Below are 15772 nucleotides of genomic sequence, written 5' to 3'. Positions count from 1 at the left end.
TGTGTCTGTTTAATTAAAATATTGATGTCAACGCATTTTCAGCCTTGACATCATCAATTACATCGACTACTCGTGGCAGCGGATTGTGGAACCCCAAGGATATTCTTTTTGCATTACCACTTTAAGCACTATAGCTTCTGCTGAAGCATAGTGGAAAAATTAAAAGTCACCACTCTGAATGTCAAAGCATTTAAAAGAGGTGAAATACATAATAGTTCTTGTAGCATCACCATTCCATCATTTCTGTTTAACCTTAACGACAGAGTTACACAAGGAGTTTTACCTGCAGACAGTAAAGTGCAGCTCATGGCTTCCTCAAGATCCTGTATTGATTGGAAATTTAAATGTTGGACTGAGATTTTCCAAATTGCTGTTAACAAAATAACTGATCTGTAGTCAGAGCGGCAGCTCACTTATTTATTTATTCAGCATTTATTTGTGTAGCAAAAAGTATGTTGGGTGTAAACTCATGCCACACTGCAGCAATTATAGCTAATTGACAATGCCGTCACAAGGTGGGTCTTTAAAAAAAATCCTACAAATGCACAAGAGATGGTACAAACAAACTCAACAATAACAAAGACAGAACAATACAAAATACAACATAACTCAGAAATCAATGGAAATGTTTGAACAGAAATGAGTCATTTGAACTGTTATTACACGAGTTCTACATTAAGATAACAAACATGCAGAACATGTTTATAGCAGAAGTCAGAGACATGAGAGAGAAACTGACATGCTGGAGATCAAATATTCTTAAATGCTTTGTTTGTCTTGATGCAGCACAGTGGACGTGCTGCTGTTCAATGGACGGGTACTAACTCAGCTGTCCATTAAATCCATCCCTGAGTTCTGCTGAGGGGAAAATAACCATCAAATCCAGTGACCATGGAAGTGTTCAGGCCTCTCTGTAAATTAGTATCAACAGAAACATGGAGGCATATTTCAGTGTAGCATGGCTGGCTGGCTGAGTTGAAGTACAACGTGAACACCACAGTGTGCCGGATAAAATAGCTCGTGTAGAGTTTCCTCTTGTAGGATAAAACCACTTTAAGTTACTGATGTAATTATCTGGATGGCAGAGCCTAATAGAAACAAGAATAAATAGACGATTGACTCCTGTTTTGCCTGCTTCACCATATGCAGGGCAGATAAAGAGCCTCAGTGGGGAAGCTGCTAAACTGCTGGCTGACTGGAGAGACTTCAGCCGGTGGACGAGATCCAGAACATGCAGAAGGTGGAAATCTCGTGCACTGACTACTAATAACTTCCTCCGTGTTTTTCTACTGCTGCTTGCTGTTCAAGGCTGAAATGTGTGCAGGGTGCACAAAAGAAATGACTTGCCATTATAACACAGGACAGGCACAATGACCTGTCCTTAGAAAAACTGGGATGAGTCATATCGTACTTAGTCAGACGGTCTCAACATGTTCACTCAGGTTTATAGCAGGGTGAAACACAACACAAAAAATATGACTGTACCAAACTTGATCTCAAACCCTGTTTCTACATTGATAGAATAAGATTGTTGTTGTTGAGGACATTTTATGATTCTTTAGTTTGAACCAGTCAGAAAAAAACGTTAAACTCTCCTGACTGTTTAGCTCCAATAATAGAGATATAACATTAGCTGTATAGTAATTACTCAATAGTGTTCAATAGGGGTAGGAAAAAATATCGATATGGCAATATATCGTCACCCTGACTCATGCAATACAATAAGCGCTAGGCTGGCGCCAAATATCAATATAGCGCTCTAAACAAAATGCCCTGCCAATTTGACTCACCACGTTACTACTTCTTGACTCCATGCTGTGGCGACGTGAATGAGGATAATGTGAACAGTAATTACTTGACCGCAGAAGAAGTTGACAGCAGGATAAAATAAGTTCTATAGTTCTGTAAATTTAATTCAAATTCTGTGAAACTGAGATCTGAGAAATCAGATATCCTGATGTATCATTATATGATTGTCTTGCAATATATCAATTATTGCAGAATCATATCATAATATTATTGTTATCGTGGGCCACTTGTTGCGTATCGTATCATGAGGTACATAAGGTTCAAAAGTAGAGCGTGACAAATATTGGAATATTGAGGCTGATACCGATTTAGAGAGGAAAAATGATACATTGGGCAGGCTCTATTTCAAAATCACATTAACTATTGATTACAATAATATAATTGGGCCCTTGTGGTAAGTAAAATTGTGCATCCGAAAATGTTTCGATTTCTAACTCACAACTCCAAATGCTAACTGCAAACAGCTATGTTAATGTCGCTAAAGCTAATGTTAGCTTCACAGACTGACAGGACTGACTGGTTCACAACACCAAATCCTCTGGTTTTCATTTGGGTGTGGTTATTACATGAAGACAATGATATAATGTCCTTTAGTTTAAATGGGAGATCTGACAACTCTGTTCACCATCTGTCTGTCATTTCTAACACGAGTCGACTGCAGAGACACCAGTCTGAAAAAGATGTGTGAGGAGATTATTTAGATCATTCATGTTAAAATGGGACTTTGCACTTTCTTGGTCTTTGAAAAAACAGGGAGGACAATAACCAGGCACAAAAAGGTTTCTATTATGTTGTTTCTCCACCTAGGAATCAGTGTTAATTACAGTAAATGTCCCTGTGACGGTTGTTGTTATAGCCGGTGAAAATAGTGGTTGTCAGCTTGAACTTTTCACAGACTATTGTGAATTATGCCAGTTATAATTTATATGCAGGTATAAAGCTACCTACCCTGGCCACACAGTTACCTCTTCTTCCTGTGTTGAACTTGAACTTGAAGCACGTTTTAATACTTCCAGTTTTTTTTCTGCCACATGCTCAGTGTAACATCTGGATGCACAGCTGTACTCTTGACAAACAGATCCAGTGTAACACGACACTGATGGCAGAGGTGTTTCTGATTCTGACATGTTGCATTTGATGCACGCCAAATGAAGACAAGGTGTAGCAAACATCTGCTATGAGTCAGTTTTCTTTGCTTTATGGAAGTCCTATCGGTAGTAGAAGTGGTAGCAGTAGTGGTGGTAGTAGTAGTGGTTGTGGTAGTGGTAATAGTGGTAGTGTTAGTGGTGGTAGGAGTAGTAGTGGTAGATTGGTAGTGGTGGTAGTAGTAGTAGTATTGGTGGTGGTAGTAGTGGTGGTGGTAGTAGTGGTAAATTGGTGGTAGCAGTGATAGTAGTGGTGGTGGTAGTGATACTTTGGGTGGTGGTAGTGGTAGATTGGTAGTGGTGGTGATAGCAGTGGTAGATTGGTGGTGGTAGCAGTGGTAGATTGGTAGTGGTATTGGTAGTGGTAGATTGGTAGTGACCGTGGTGGTGATAGTGGTGGTAGATTGGTGGTGGTAGTGATTGTGGTGGTAGATTGGTGGTGGTAGAAGTGGTAGTGATAGTAGTGGTGGTGGTGGTGGTGGTGGTGGTGATGGTGGTGGTAGTGATGAAATCCAGACTATACCCATCCATGATGTCATGCCATTGTTCCACTGGTCAACCTGTAGGAGATAATTTAATTCAAACTGTCCAAACTAAGGACTAAGGATAACATTTACCTCACACTTTTACACATATACTCAAATAGAAGTAGAGTGAATGTGAGAAAACTGTATATGCCAGACTTCACATAACTGATGAATCACATGTGTGATTTAAGCAGAATAAAAATGGATAATTAGCATCGTTCTTAAGTCATTCACTATTTCAATCCTGTAGATGAATTCTTGACTACAAAAAACGTATCCAACCAAACCTAAACAGTGTTAGATTCTTTTAGAGCCGAACACGAGGCATCACACTCCCCTCAGCCTTCCGTCACCATTCATTGGATGTCTCCTTCATCAGAGCAGAGCCATATTATTCTCTGGAGGATATTATTGGCAGATCTAAAAGTGGCGTGTATCCTCGTGTGTTCAGACAGTACAGAAAACATGCAATGCTCTCAAGAGTTGCTCTTATAAACATTCATCACAGCCACACAAACTGGCAGAACTTGTTGGCTGCTTTCATTCACGTCTTGCTGCATAAACACATTTGAGCTGTTTATTTGTTTAAAAAGGATTTTCAGTTGCAAAAAAATCCCTCCTGACTTTTCTGTCTTTCATAGTTTTTAAGGGAAAACGTGACAGTTTCATTTTTCCTCCCAGCTGCAACCCTGGACTCTTTCTTTGTCTGTGCCTGTCGGATCAATGATCTGTCACTTATAACACACACGCACAAATACACACCTGATACATGCATTTTCAACCTGGCTTTTTATAGATTAGAATTAGGAAGCTCAAATGCCATTAAGCTTTTTTCAGTATTGATATGTGTCACGGATGTATTTGTCAGAGATCATGAAAAATTACATGTAACAACATGTAACAGCATCATTCAGTCACACAGGAGGAGTCTGGTTTGCACACCTGTATACCAGGTCAAACAAATTGGAAATTAAATGCCAAATATGTGAAGAGGCCCCCCCCTGCTTTCACATGGCATTGAATCATCCAATTGTTACACCAATCAAGTCTAAACTCTTTTACCGGCTCTATTCACACATATGAATAATATACTACCATATATAATACAGTATACTTCTTGTCCCTGTGGAGAAGTGCCTTGGACTCCAATGATGCACACAATTAGCTGTCTCCACAGCAGTATTAAAAAAACAACATAGAGTAGCAAATGCTAATCACAACCACAAATTACACATATTAGTCATGTTCATCATAAAACCATAGACTGAATAAATAATGGACGTAGCCACCGTGACATCACCCATTGGTTTTCTTGACTGTATAAATGAAGCTTTGGCCACCGCCATGTTGGTTTTTCTGGAGCCAGGAGTGACCATATTTAGATGAGAGGGTGGAGCTGCAGAGAAGGGAGGGGTTGGCAGTCTGTGTCTGAGGCTGATCCATTGACTTGTGAGTGAGCTAGTTTAACATTCCCGCAGAGGAGATTCTGTTTGTGACGGTGACTGACTGCAGGTGTTTATTTAGGCGGCTGTGGCTCAGTGGTAGAGTCGGTCGTCTTTCAATCGGAAGGTCGGAGGTTCGATCCCCAGCTCCCTCAGGCTACATGTCGAAGTGTCCTTGGGCAAGACACTGAACCCCAAATTGCTCCCGGTGGCATAGCCAACGGGTATGAATGTGTTATCTGATTGACAGTTGGGCACTTTACGTAGCAGCCTCTGCCATCAGTGTGTGAATGTGTGTGTGAATGTGATATGTAGTGTAAAAGCAGCTTTGAGTGGTTGCAAAGACTAGAAAAGCGCTATATAAGTATAGTCCATTTACCATTTATCAGACTAAAGAAGTAGCAGATCAGCGGCATGTACGGGAAACTTAAAATAACCGATCTTCTCATCACTGCAGCCCGCTGTAACCTCTCCAGGGAAAATCCAACAACTCCTGACTCCTACTCACTGGCCAACGAATAAATAAATGTATAATACACGCGTAAGAACTAACAAGCAAGGCATGGCGAGCACAGTATACCTGTTACTTAGTGCTAAAACTATATCAATACATTAGAATTTAACTACTTAACTAGAAAAGCTGGAGCACTTACTTCTAGCACGGCCAGAAAGTTCCATAATCCCACAGAGAGAGCGATTATTTGTCCGATTATTGTATGAAATATCCCCAAAAGGCTCCAACATGGCTAAGTACTTCAGTACATCCCGCAGACAGCCAGCAGTATCCAACACTCGTCGCTATAATTTAAGGCTTAATATAATTAAAACAGGCGATTTATATAAAAATTAAGAGATTAGAAACACCATAAAGCTATTAAAACACCCCTCAAGGAACATGATGTAAAATTTTGATTGAGGTAATAAAAAAAAACATACTGAACATGTGGCCCATAAACATACGTCTTATTGATGAAGATATTTTTAGGAGCGTCTGTCCTGCTAAAGCTGAGTGTGAATGTAAGGCAATCGGACGAGGCAGTACGGTTGATGTTGCTCTTCGTGTCAGTGATGCTGCCTCACCTGTGGTCAAGCTAGCAGGTGAGTTTGCGGATCAGCTGTGTAAATGCTGTGGTGCTGCATTTGTCTTTCGAAGTGATCAAGTTCCTGCCAATGACTCTGCTCTGAAACATGTTGCAACAGAGGTTTTGTGACAGCGGTACCTCCTCCTTCAGGTTTCCAGTGGACATCTACACACAAACCTGTTGGTGTCTGTGTGAGAAGAGTCTCAGTGCATAAAATTCACATGATTTCTGCGTGAGGTAGAGCATATGTTGAGTCAGGCGTTCAGTGGAAGGCAGAGACACGATGTGCGATGGCTGAAGATAATTGCAGAGAGACTCATAGCTCTTATTTTCTGAGCTGCTCTTTCTTTTAAGCACTAAATTCAGAGGATATCTGAAATGTTGGACAAATAGGCGATTTAAAGTGAAAGGTTCTCTTGTTTCTTGCAGAATTGGAGAGAGAAACGTTTGACTCAGCAGGCTCGTCTGAGGGAAGTCCTCCTCTTCCTCCTCCGTCTTCTTATATCTGGTTTTGTAGCAGAGGAGAATGTAGGCGGAGAGCAGGCGAGAGAGCTGCTCGACACAAAGTTAAAGTGAGGTTTTCTGGCTGCGGTGTTATAATGAGTGTTTGGAGCAGGTGCAGGAAGAAGCAGTTCCTTTCTCCTGACATGCCTCCTCACTGAGGAATGCTGGGAATGCTGGGAGTGCAGCGCTCCTGTGAACAGAGAAGGTGATACTTGGAGAGGCTGAAAAGCTTGGCCTTTATCTGTGGCGTCTGAAGAGCTTCACGCTGTGTCAGTGGTTCTCCTGCCCTGCCTGGTAAGTGGTGCTTAGAGCGTGTCATTAGAGTCAGGGTGGCTGCAGGATGTCAGTCAGAGGCTCAGTAATTGTAGAAACCTCCTCACAAGTTTTTATCTTGACTTCACCAGGACAGGGAATCTACTTCGCTGAGGACGACTAGCTTATAGTGCCATGAAATAAACGGCTAACAATGTGGAATCAGTTGGATGGCACATGTGGTATGATATTGAGAGCACATAAGTTTTGCAAGCAGAAGGATTATATTTTATGGAGAACTTATTTATTCTCTAAAACGGAAATGATAGAACATTTTTGTGTAAATGCTTTATCCTGTTTGTCATCCAACCAATAACCTTGCTGCTACCTGATATTTGTCGATGATGGTAAATGCGTGTACGGTGCTTTAATTCCACTGCCATTACCTTGTTGGTCAACATTCATGACGTGCTCTGCCATTTGTTTAAGTAGCAGAGTGACTCTTCAGTTTCCATACATTGAATAGGGGGTTTTATTCCGCTGTAGCAATCCGCTTCCTGTACATTATCAATCTTATTATACATCTACTTAGTAAAGAAATCAATAATTTGTGTTAAAAAAATGTTAAGTTTGGAGCCAGATTTTCACATTTCTTCTTCATGTCTTCCTCATGTGTCTTCGTCAGCTTTGTCTATGTCTTTGTTGTAGCCTACTGTTTTTTGCGTTACCATGGATTTATTTGTAGGTTTAGGCAACTCTCGCTGTACATTATCCTTTAAATAAGTACTTGTTGTCACTGCGTGACATCAACAATAGGTTGTGGACTACAGCTTTGAAGCCTTGGGTTTTGGGTTGGGGTTGGTTGCCATTTGTTTTTTTGAACATAAAAGGGATCATTTTGGAGCTGGAGAGGAGAGAAGTTAGCAAATGCAAAATTATCAGCTAATGCTAATGCTAGCTTGGTTAGTAAGGTGCATCCGTTAATCTCAGTTACTGTGATATGAATTGGGATGCTTATTTTTGCTAGTTTTGCCATTAAAGTGAATCACAAGAGGATGTGTTTCTTTTTCGGGGTCAGACCGCTGAAGAAAGCCACTGTGCAGCTTCTGTGTGACTTACTGTTTACAGTGAGACTGAGACTCAGCACAAACAGATGAACCGGCGCTCCTATGGGGGTTTTAATGAAGCAAGAAATGACATCTGGAGGGGAGAATTTCACTTCACTGGACTGTAAACATGCAGCGCACGGAAAAGGAAGTGTTGGCTGGAAGTCCTTATTGCTAAACGCTGGCTAACTGGTATGGCCAAATGTTCGCTGTTGCTCTCAGGGGCTTTTTCATGGTCAGATGATGGCCGATGGGTTCAGAGATTGCTTGCGAATAAAAGCCTTTTAAACTAAATGAACAACTGACTCCTCAGAGTGTCTTGTTGCACATCCGACCACTGAGTCAGACTTTCTTCTGGCAGCTGGAGTAGCTGACGAGCTTTATTTCTATGCTTCTTTAAATGGGACCATAATTTACAAGATTAGCATTATGCTGTATTAAAGAAGACTTGGAGTAGATCTGCAGTTACCTTGACAGTGCTGCAGTGGCGATTTAAATGGTACTTTTGAATTTCAATGCTTAGTACAGCAAGTTATGTCTTGGGTGACTATTTGGCTTAGTTTGAGTTATAAGCAATGTGAGTTAGACGATGAGTGAATGTGCAAACCGCAACCTCTGAAATCCTCAGTTCTAGCCTTCAGGGATGAAGAGTTTGATGCTTTTTGGTTGGAGTATGACTCAGTGAAGATTCCTCAGTTTCTCTAGAATATAAATGTAAGTTTGTCTCTCAGCACATTCCTGTTGTTGCCCTCTCTCTGCCCTCACTTACGTCCTCCTTGACCTCTTGCTGAGTCTTTTCTAATCAAGGTGATGTTCGTGACCTTTTGGGCTCAGAGCTGTGAAGTGTCTGCACCGTTTCTGAAGAACCTCAGCGATCCTTTTCAGCCTCACTGGCTTTAACAAGTTCCTTTGGGACTCAGGCTGAATCTATTTTTATATACGTCTGTGTGTGTTCTATACCTTGTTCAGGGTTTGGTGCAGTTGGAAGGGATACAAAACATTCAGAGCATGTAACAGCCTTATTTTCACGTATACTGTTTGAGATCATGCTCATGTACACGTCGTCGTTTGTTGCACTACATTACCATACTGATGGTTTGAATGTTTCATTGTCTAAAAGTCAATATGTAATCGAGGGTTCTTTTGGGAAAAGGTTGTTGGTTTAGTATTTATAATTCTTGCATGAGGACATACATGTTGTCGTATCTTGTTTATTTTTTGCCCCTCTGACCAAGTGGACTTCTGCGTTGCTCCGTGTCATCTGTGAAGGCGATATCTCCGGAAGAAATATCTTCAGCTTTGACATAAATGTCCGCTTGGAGTCATTGGCATATGGTGGTTAAAGGTCAAAGGTCACTCTGATCTCTCATGAAAGGTTTTTTGGCAGTAACGCAATAATTCCTATGCTAATTGTGACACAGTTTAACACAAATGTCTGCTAGGATTAAATGATATAGTGATGACAGTTTCACACAAAAGGTCAAAGGTCAACTTCACTGTGAAATCATAATGCCCCAGAAAAACACTTTTCTGTTCATTATTCTCAGGACGCCTGGAGGGAATGTCTTCAAACTGGGCTCAGAGGTCCTCGTGGACTTGAGGATATATTGGTGGTCAAAGGTCACCTCCCTCATATCTCATGATACCTCAGCGACATCTGGAGGCAACTTTCTTAAAGGAGCAGTTCGCCCCTGGAAAAAGCCCCTGTCTGTCAAAGCTGGTGTTCTCTGTAATCGATAGAAGCAGTAGTATTTGAAATTGGCGCCATAGCTGTGGAGAAAGTTGTATAAACAGCTGGTGGTTTCGCCCATTCTACATTCCTACAACACCCAGCATGCATTGCGCCCCTCCCTCTGAAAGGAACAGCCAAGCGAGAGACACTGGAGTGAAATACTACCTTCCCTGCAGGCAACGGCTCAGAGTGGGACAGAATCCAAAATACGATGAGAATGTACTGTTGGATCGTCTAAAAAATCTTTGATGATTTTTAACAAGACATGAGACATCGGAGGGGGGCGTCCTAGATTGAGGAAGTGCAGTTTAGAGAACAGACGGTCGATCTCCCCTTGCTTTGCCCCTCACATACATGGTTGTTCTGCTGTCTGAAAAAGGGTCTACTGACAATAACAGTCAACTGCAAGGATCACATGATGTTTTATAATGAATTAAAATCTGAACAGTTTTAGACAGAATTCCGTCGGCCTTACAATCTGGAGGTTATTTGTCTTCAGTAGAAAGCTCCTTTTATCTGTTGGGATTAAAGACTGACATGAATTTGTTTGCTGATGATGAACGACTGAATGATGGAGTACGATCAGTGTGTAGGTTTGAAAGAGCAGCGAGAACAGAGGACTGCTTATTAGTAAACTTTTCTTCCCTGCATCTTGGCTCTGAGTCCCCGGCCCTTAGGTCCAATTATCTCAGTGCAGAGACGTTGTGTCAGTGTTTGCTGGATTTTGTCGTCTTCTGCTGCTACAGACTCTTCTACCCACCTCAGACAAAGGTCTTTTCCTCTTTCAACTTCTCTGTTGTTTTCTGTATTTATTAGATTCAATTAGACGTAGCATCACTGATGCATCCAGGACGATGCTTAAAAACTCTCCTTGAGAACTTTACTGTGTGTGTGTGTGTGTGTGTGTGGTGAGTGTAGAGCAAGCAGATACTGTGTGTGTGTGCCTCTAGTTAATTTGTGAATCCTGCTGTGCGAGTCTGTTTCATTTCCATCCTTGTTCTCCTCTCCTCTCATCCTCTGAGGAAACGAGAACAGTCTTTGACGTTGATGAGATGTCTCATCAGCTTCAAGTTGCTCTATGAAGACAACGCTAACTCAAACTTACCTTCATCAAATGTTTCATATCCTGTTCTGTTTTGTTTCCTTTTGTTGCTCTCTTGATCTAAACTGCATGATATTCAAAATGTCCTGAATGGAGCCCTGCAGCCTCTGATACACTTCCTCCTTGTTGAATCTTGCTCGGTGAATCCTCTCATTGAAGAAGCTACATATAAGGAATAATTGAAAAATGCAGGTTAATATTGTGACCAGCTGTTGGTCTGCAGCTCTAATTTATAAACAGAATAATCTATTCTAGTTTAATAGAGAATAACCTGGTGATCCTCGTCCTTGTGCGCATGGTGGCCTCTTCTTACGTCTCTTTCAATCAGTAAAGTTATATTGATAGATATTTTTTTCTCTTTTAATTTAGACTCCTTCAACTTTCAGTTTCGAGGGCTGACTCTAAATTTGACAAACACATTTGAACTTGTTTTGACATCGAGATGAGATGATTAATTGATGAGCCCATCAAAAAACTTTTTTGAAATCGTTTCAGTCATTTTAAGGCAACGAGCCAAACATTTGATTTAATCCAGAATAAATGAGTTACTTACGTTTATGAAGGGATTTCTCTTTGAGTCTTTACAACTTGTAACTTTGGGATCTGCCAAATTACATCTCGTCTCTTTTTCCTGTTTTTGACATTTTATAAATGTACGAAAAATCTGAATAATAAATATGAAAGAATACATCCAAGTCAAACTGAAATAAATGTATTCCTGTGTGTGTTTTGTCTGCAGGGGCCTGAGGCCTGGACGTCACCTGGAGGACGACGATATTGTGCCTGAGCTGGCTTACATCCACCCCAGAGAGAGACCAGACTGGGAAGAGACCATCAGTGCCATGGTGAGACACACACACATACACACAGACACTGCATCATTAAAATGGTGTCTGACATTTAGAGACATGCTTGTATGTTTTGAATACATCCACGAGGCCTGCATCAAACCTGACAAAACCTGCTCAGAGATCACATGATGATTTCCTGATCTAGCTATGTGTGCATGCACAAAAAAGGGACAAAGTTTGACCAAAAGAATCATCCATCTATCCATCATCTTTACTGCTTATCCTGTTCAGGGTCGCGGGGGGGCTGCAGCCTATCCCAGCTGTCAGATGTCCCATCATCAGTCAATCACAGGGCTGACACAAAGAGACAGACAACCTTTCACGATCACACTAATTGGTGATTTGAGAGTCACCAATGAATCTAGAGAGCAAACTCAGAAAGGCCCCCTACGTCCAAACCAGAATTCAAACCAAGAACTTTCTAACTGTGAGGGGACAGTGCAAACCACTGCATCACTCTGCAGCCCTACTGGCAGCAGTGTCACATATTTAACAGATTACAGACAAATACTAATAAGTTAAACACATAATCCAGACTAAAAGCAACACAGCTGCTAAATGCAGGAAGGACAGCTGGTGAAACATTTCCAGCTGTGTTAATGTAAGTTTAGGCTCATAATATGTCTGCTCCATGATCACGAGAGGATCTGACTGTAATTACATCTGTGTGCTTTATTGAATGGCCAGTTTGCCGATTTTCAACCTCAGTCCCATCATGCTATTGTGGGGCGCTATCCGCTTCTCCAATGGGCCCTGGAAAACCTCCACCAGACGACGTAGAATACATCGTCTGGTGAAGGCCAGGGAGCCTGCTAAACTACACTTCCTCAATCTAGGACGCCCGCCTCCGATGTCATGTCTCGTTCAGAATCGTCAGGTTTGAAATGTAGACTGCAGACCTGAAGATTTTTTAGACGATCCACCGGTATATTCTCGTCGTATTTCGGATCCTGTCCCGCTCTGAGCCATTGCAGTGAAACGGTAGTATTTCACTCCAGTGTCTCTCGCTGGGCCGTTCCTTTCAGAAGGAGGGCCGCAATGCACGCTGGGTGTTGCAGGAATTTAGAATGGGCGAAACCACAAGCTGTTTGCACAACTTTCTCCACAGCTATGGCGCCAATTTCAAACATTATTGCTTCTATCGATTACAGAGAACACCAGCTTTGACTGACAGTGGCTTTTCCCAGGGGCAGATTGCTCCTTTAAGCTAATGCATGCTGTATTTTAAAGCTGTGTGTGACAGTTTGAGCCTCAGGGGAACCCCGGCAGTGTCGAAGGGACCTAAAGAATAAATAAAGTATAAAGAAGATGTATAGAAACAGAATTCAAAGCAGTAAACAGGCTTACTGAGAGCCGACACAATAACTGCAGTACTGCAATACCAACAAACCAACCTCAGGAGGCTGCAAACAACACCCACAATGGCAACTTTTTTTCCTTTTTTCATGAGGCTATGCCCTTCTTGTGTGTTGAATCTTAAATCATTAAACAAGAGTGAAGAGTGTAACTTTCCCAGCCAACTCTATGTTCCCTTCTGGTGCTGCAGAGTTTCAGTCTTTGGTTTTGGGACCCGAGCAGCTGCGATTGTTTCCTTTAAAAAAACAAACGTCACCAGTCTGAGAACAAGTTTCCCTCAGTGGAAAAAGTAGAACCAGCCAATTTAGAACACAAATCTACATGACAAACATAGCTTTGATAATAGGAAATTCATTGAATTTGTGGGCTCATCCAGCTGTCAAAGAGCACCTGCCCCCCAGCACCAAGTCAACACGGTTGAATTACTACGGTTGAATTTGGCAACATGTGCAAAAGCTTCAGCCACTCCTAACCATCAGGCTTTAATGCATTATAGCCGCTGTAACATTAAACAATAAAGCTTATATACAAAGCAGTTAAATAAGGATACATGAAATAGTAAAAGATCAAACCTGCCAAATGCCTCCCCGTTGCTCCTCCCTAAATCACCGCAGGAGAAATTCCTTCAACATGACAGCCCCAGGCTTTCTTTCATATCTTATAAATATCACAAGAACAAGGCTTTAGTGCTTCAATCAGTCTCTGCTGTAGGATGATAGCTGTAAAAAGCCCAATGAATATCTCATATATAAAATATCGTCATTGACAATTAGAGTGCTTTGTCAGGCTCTGAGCAGTCCTGCCCTCCTCTTCTCACAGCCTGTGCACTGAGCTCCAGGTTTCATACGTGTTGATCAGCTATCTGGAACATACATTTCTGTCTCTGTGTATCCCACTTCCCACTTTCTCTGCCCGTCCAAATGAGGCAGATGTCTTTTCACCATCAGTCTGGTTCTGCCTCGCATGCTAGAATTCAGTTCTCTTCTTGAGTAATCTGCATACCTATTATACAAAACAACACGTGAGTTAAAGGGCCAGTTTGCCGATTTTCAACCTCAGTCCTATCATACTATTATGGGAAGCTAATGCCATTATGGTAGGAAAAAAGTGCAATTTGGCTCTGTGCCTTTGGAGGGCGCTATCCGCTTCTCCAATTGGCCCTGGAAAACCTCTGTCAGACTACGTAAAACTAGTCATCTGGCGGAGGCCAGGAAGCTCGCTAAACTACACTTCCTCAATCTAGGACGCCGCCTCTGATTTCTTAAAAATCACCAGGTTTGAAATGTACAGTGCAGACCTGAAGATCTTTTAGAAGATCCTCTGGTATATTCTCGTCATATTTCAGATTATGTTCCACTCTGAGCCGTTGCCTGCAGCATAATGTTAGTATTTCACTCCAGCGTCTCTCGCTGGGTAGTTCCTTTCAGAGGGAGGGGCGCAATGCATGCTGGGTGTTGTAGGAATGTAGGGCGAAACCACAAGCTATTAAGCAATTTTAAATATTTTTGCTTCTATTGATTACAGAGAACACCAGCTTTGACTGACAGTGGCTTTTTCCAGGGGCGAACTGCTCTTTTAACCCTGGTCATAGCCCAGAAAACTTGAGTTAAACCCGAAGTTTATAGGCTCACACTAAATCCTGCTTCATCGGTCAGGCCTCTGCTTTCAGTATCAGCCCTGACATGTCCGATCCAGAGATTACACCGCACCACTCTGACCAGCTGTTTGCTGCCCTCACGTTCTTTTGCAACTGATTTGCTAAGCATGATATTCTGCCAAAGGTAGCCCCTTTTTTTAAGGTAAGATGTTTTTTGATGAAACAAAACAGCCATTACATAACTCTCTTCAACGCTACCAGACTCCATTGACAAAAACAGTAATTTATCCTTGCAGAACACAGGGGTTGCTGCTCTAACATTACCATGACCAGTTAGTTTTGTTGTTATGTTATATGAACTAACCATCTAAACCACCAAAGTCACACAATAACACAAACACACTGACTGACTGTGGAAGCAGTACATCAGAAACTCCTGTGTTCTGTGAAGGTAAAATGACTGTTTTTCTCAATGGAGTCTGGCGTCTTTGAAGAGAGACCAGCTGTTTGCTGCCTGTCACGTTCTCATCAGCGTCTGTTGTCAGCAGCGTGGATTGATTGGTTGTGTCTCTCTCCTGTTGAAACCGTGTCTGCTGTGTTCCTGAAACACGATCACACCTTCATGGTTAATGCAGGTGACTGTTGGCCTCCTGAGCTCTGTAAGCGGTCGTCTACCTGCTGTCTGTGTGCTCTCCTGTGTCCTCTCTCCTCCCTGGACTCCATTCACCACACGGCATCATTCAATATTTCTCTTCCTCCCGTTGTTGGTTCGGGGCTCGCTTCCTGCATCAACAGTGCAGTGAAAATGAGGCCGTCTCCATGGTAACATGCCGAGCCACCCGTGGTCGGCGCGTGGTTGGAGCCCTATCGCAAGTGCTCGCTTCGATCGGGGCGAACACAGAGAAAGAGAAACTACAATCTCACCAGGCTAATGAATATTGATCACAGAGGCGGGGCCTTTAATACTGCATGTCTGCTATTCTTTGTTCAATATTTCATACCGAGGGACTCTGCTCTGGAGACGCATGCATTATACACGTCTCTGGTGGCTCCACGAGGTGACGAGAGGCAACTTAGTGTAAGCTGTCACACTAACACCCTGTTGCACCGATGTGTTGAGAGCATAAAGAAACAAAACATCAGAAAATCCCTGCAACAGAATGATCAAATGAAGAATAAAGTGGTTTCATGTCATTATAGATTTACTGCAACGTGCAGCATTCAGATCACAGCCGCGCAAAAGGGTTTAACAGGCTCAGAGCGCGCA

General features: G+C 42.1%; 1 protein-coding gene across 1 annotated transcript in view; it reads left to right on the top strand.

Annotated features, from left to right (window-relative positions):
• Positions 1-15772, top strand: part of arhgap32b (Rho GTPase activating protein 32b) — a 107037-nt gene that overhangs the window by 3688 nt on the left and 87577 nt on the right. Inside the window, exon 2 of the mRNA XM_069666396.1 lies at positions 11441-11546. Within this exon, the coding sequence (XP_069522497.1) occupies positions 11544-11546 (3 nt within the window). The 5' untranslated portion in view covers positions 11441-11543. The remainder of the gene's footprint in view (positions 1-11440; positions 11547-15772) is intronic.

The sequence above is a fragment of the Semicossyphus pulcher genome, unplaced genomic scaffold, assembly GCF_022749685.1.
Source record: "Semicossyphus pulcher isolate SPU_LCO1_2020_fin unplaced genomic scaffold, fSemPul1.0.p SCAF_10, whole genome shotgun sequence".
Taxonomy (NCBI): Eukaryota; Metazoa; Chordata; class Actinopteri; order Labriformes; family Labridae; genus Semicossyphus; species Semicossyphus pulcher.
Note: the sequence above shows the minus strand (reverse complement) of the source record. Positions and strands in the feature narration are given on the sequence as shown.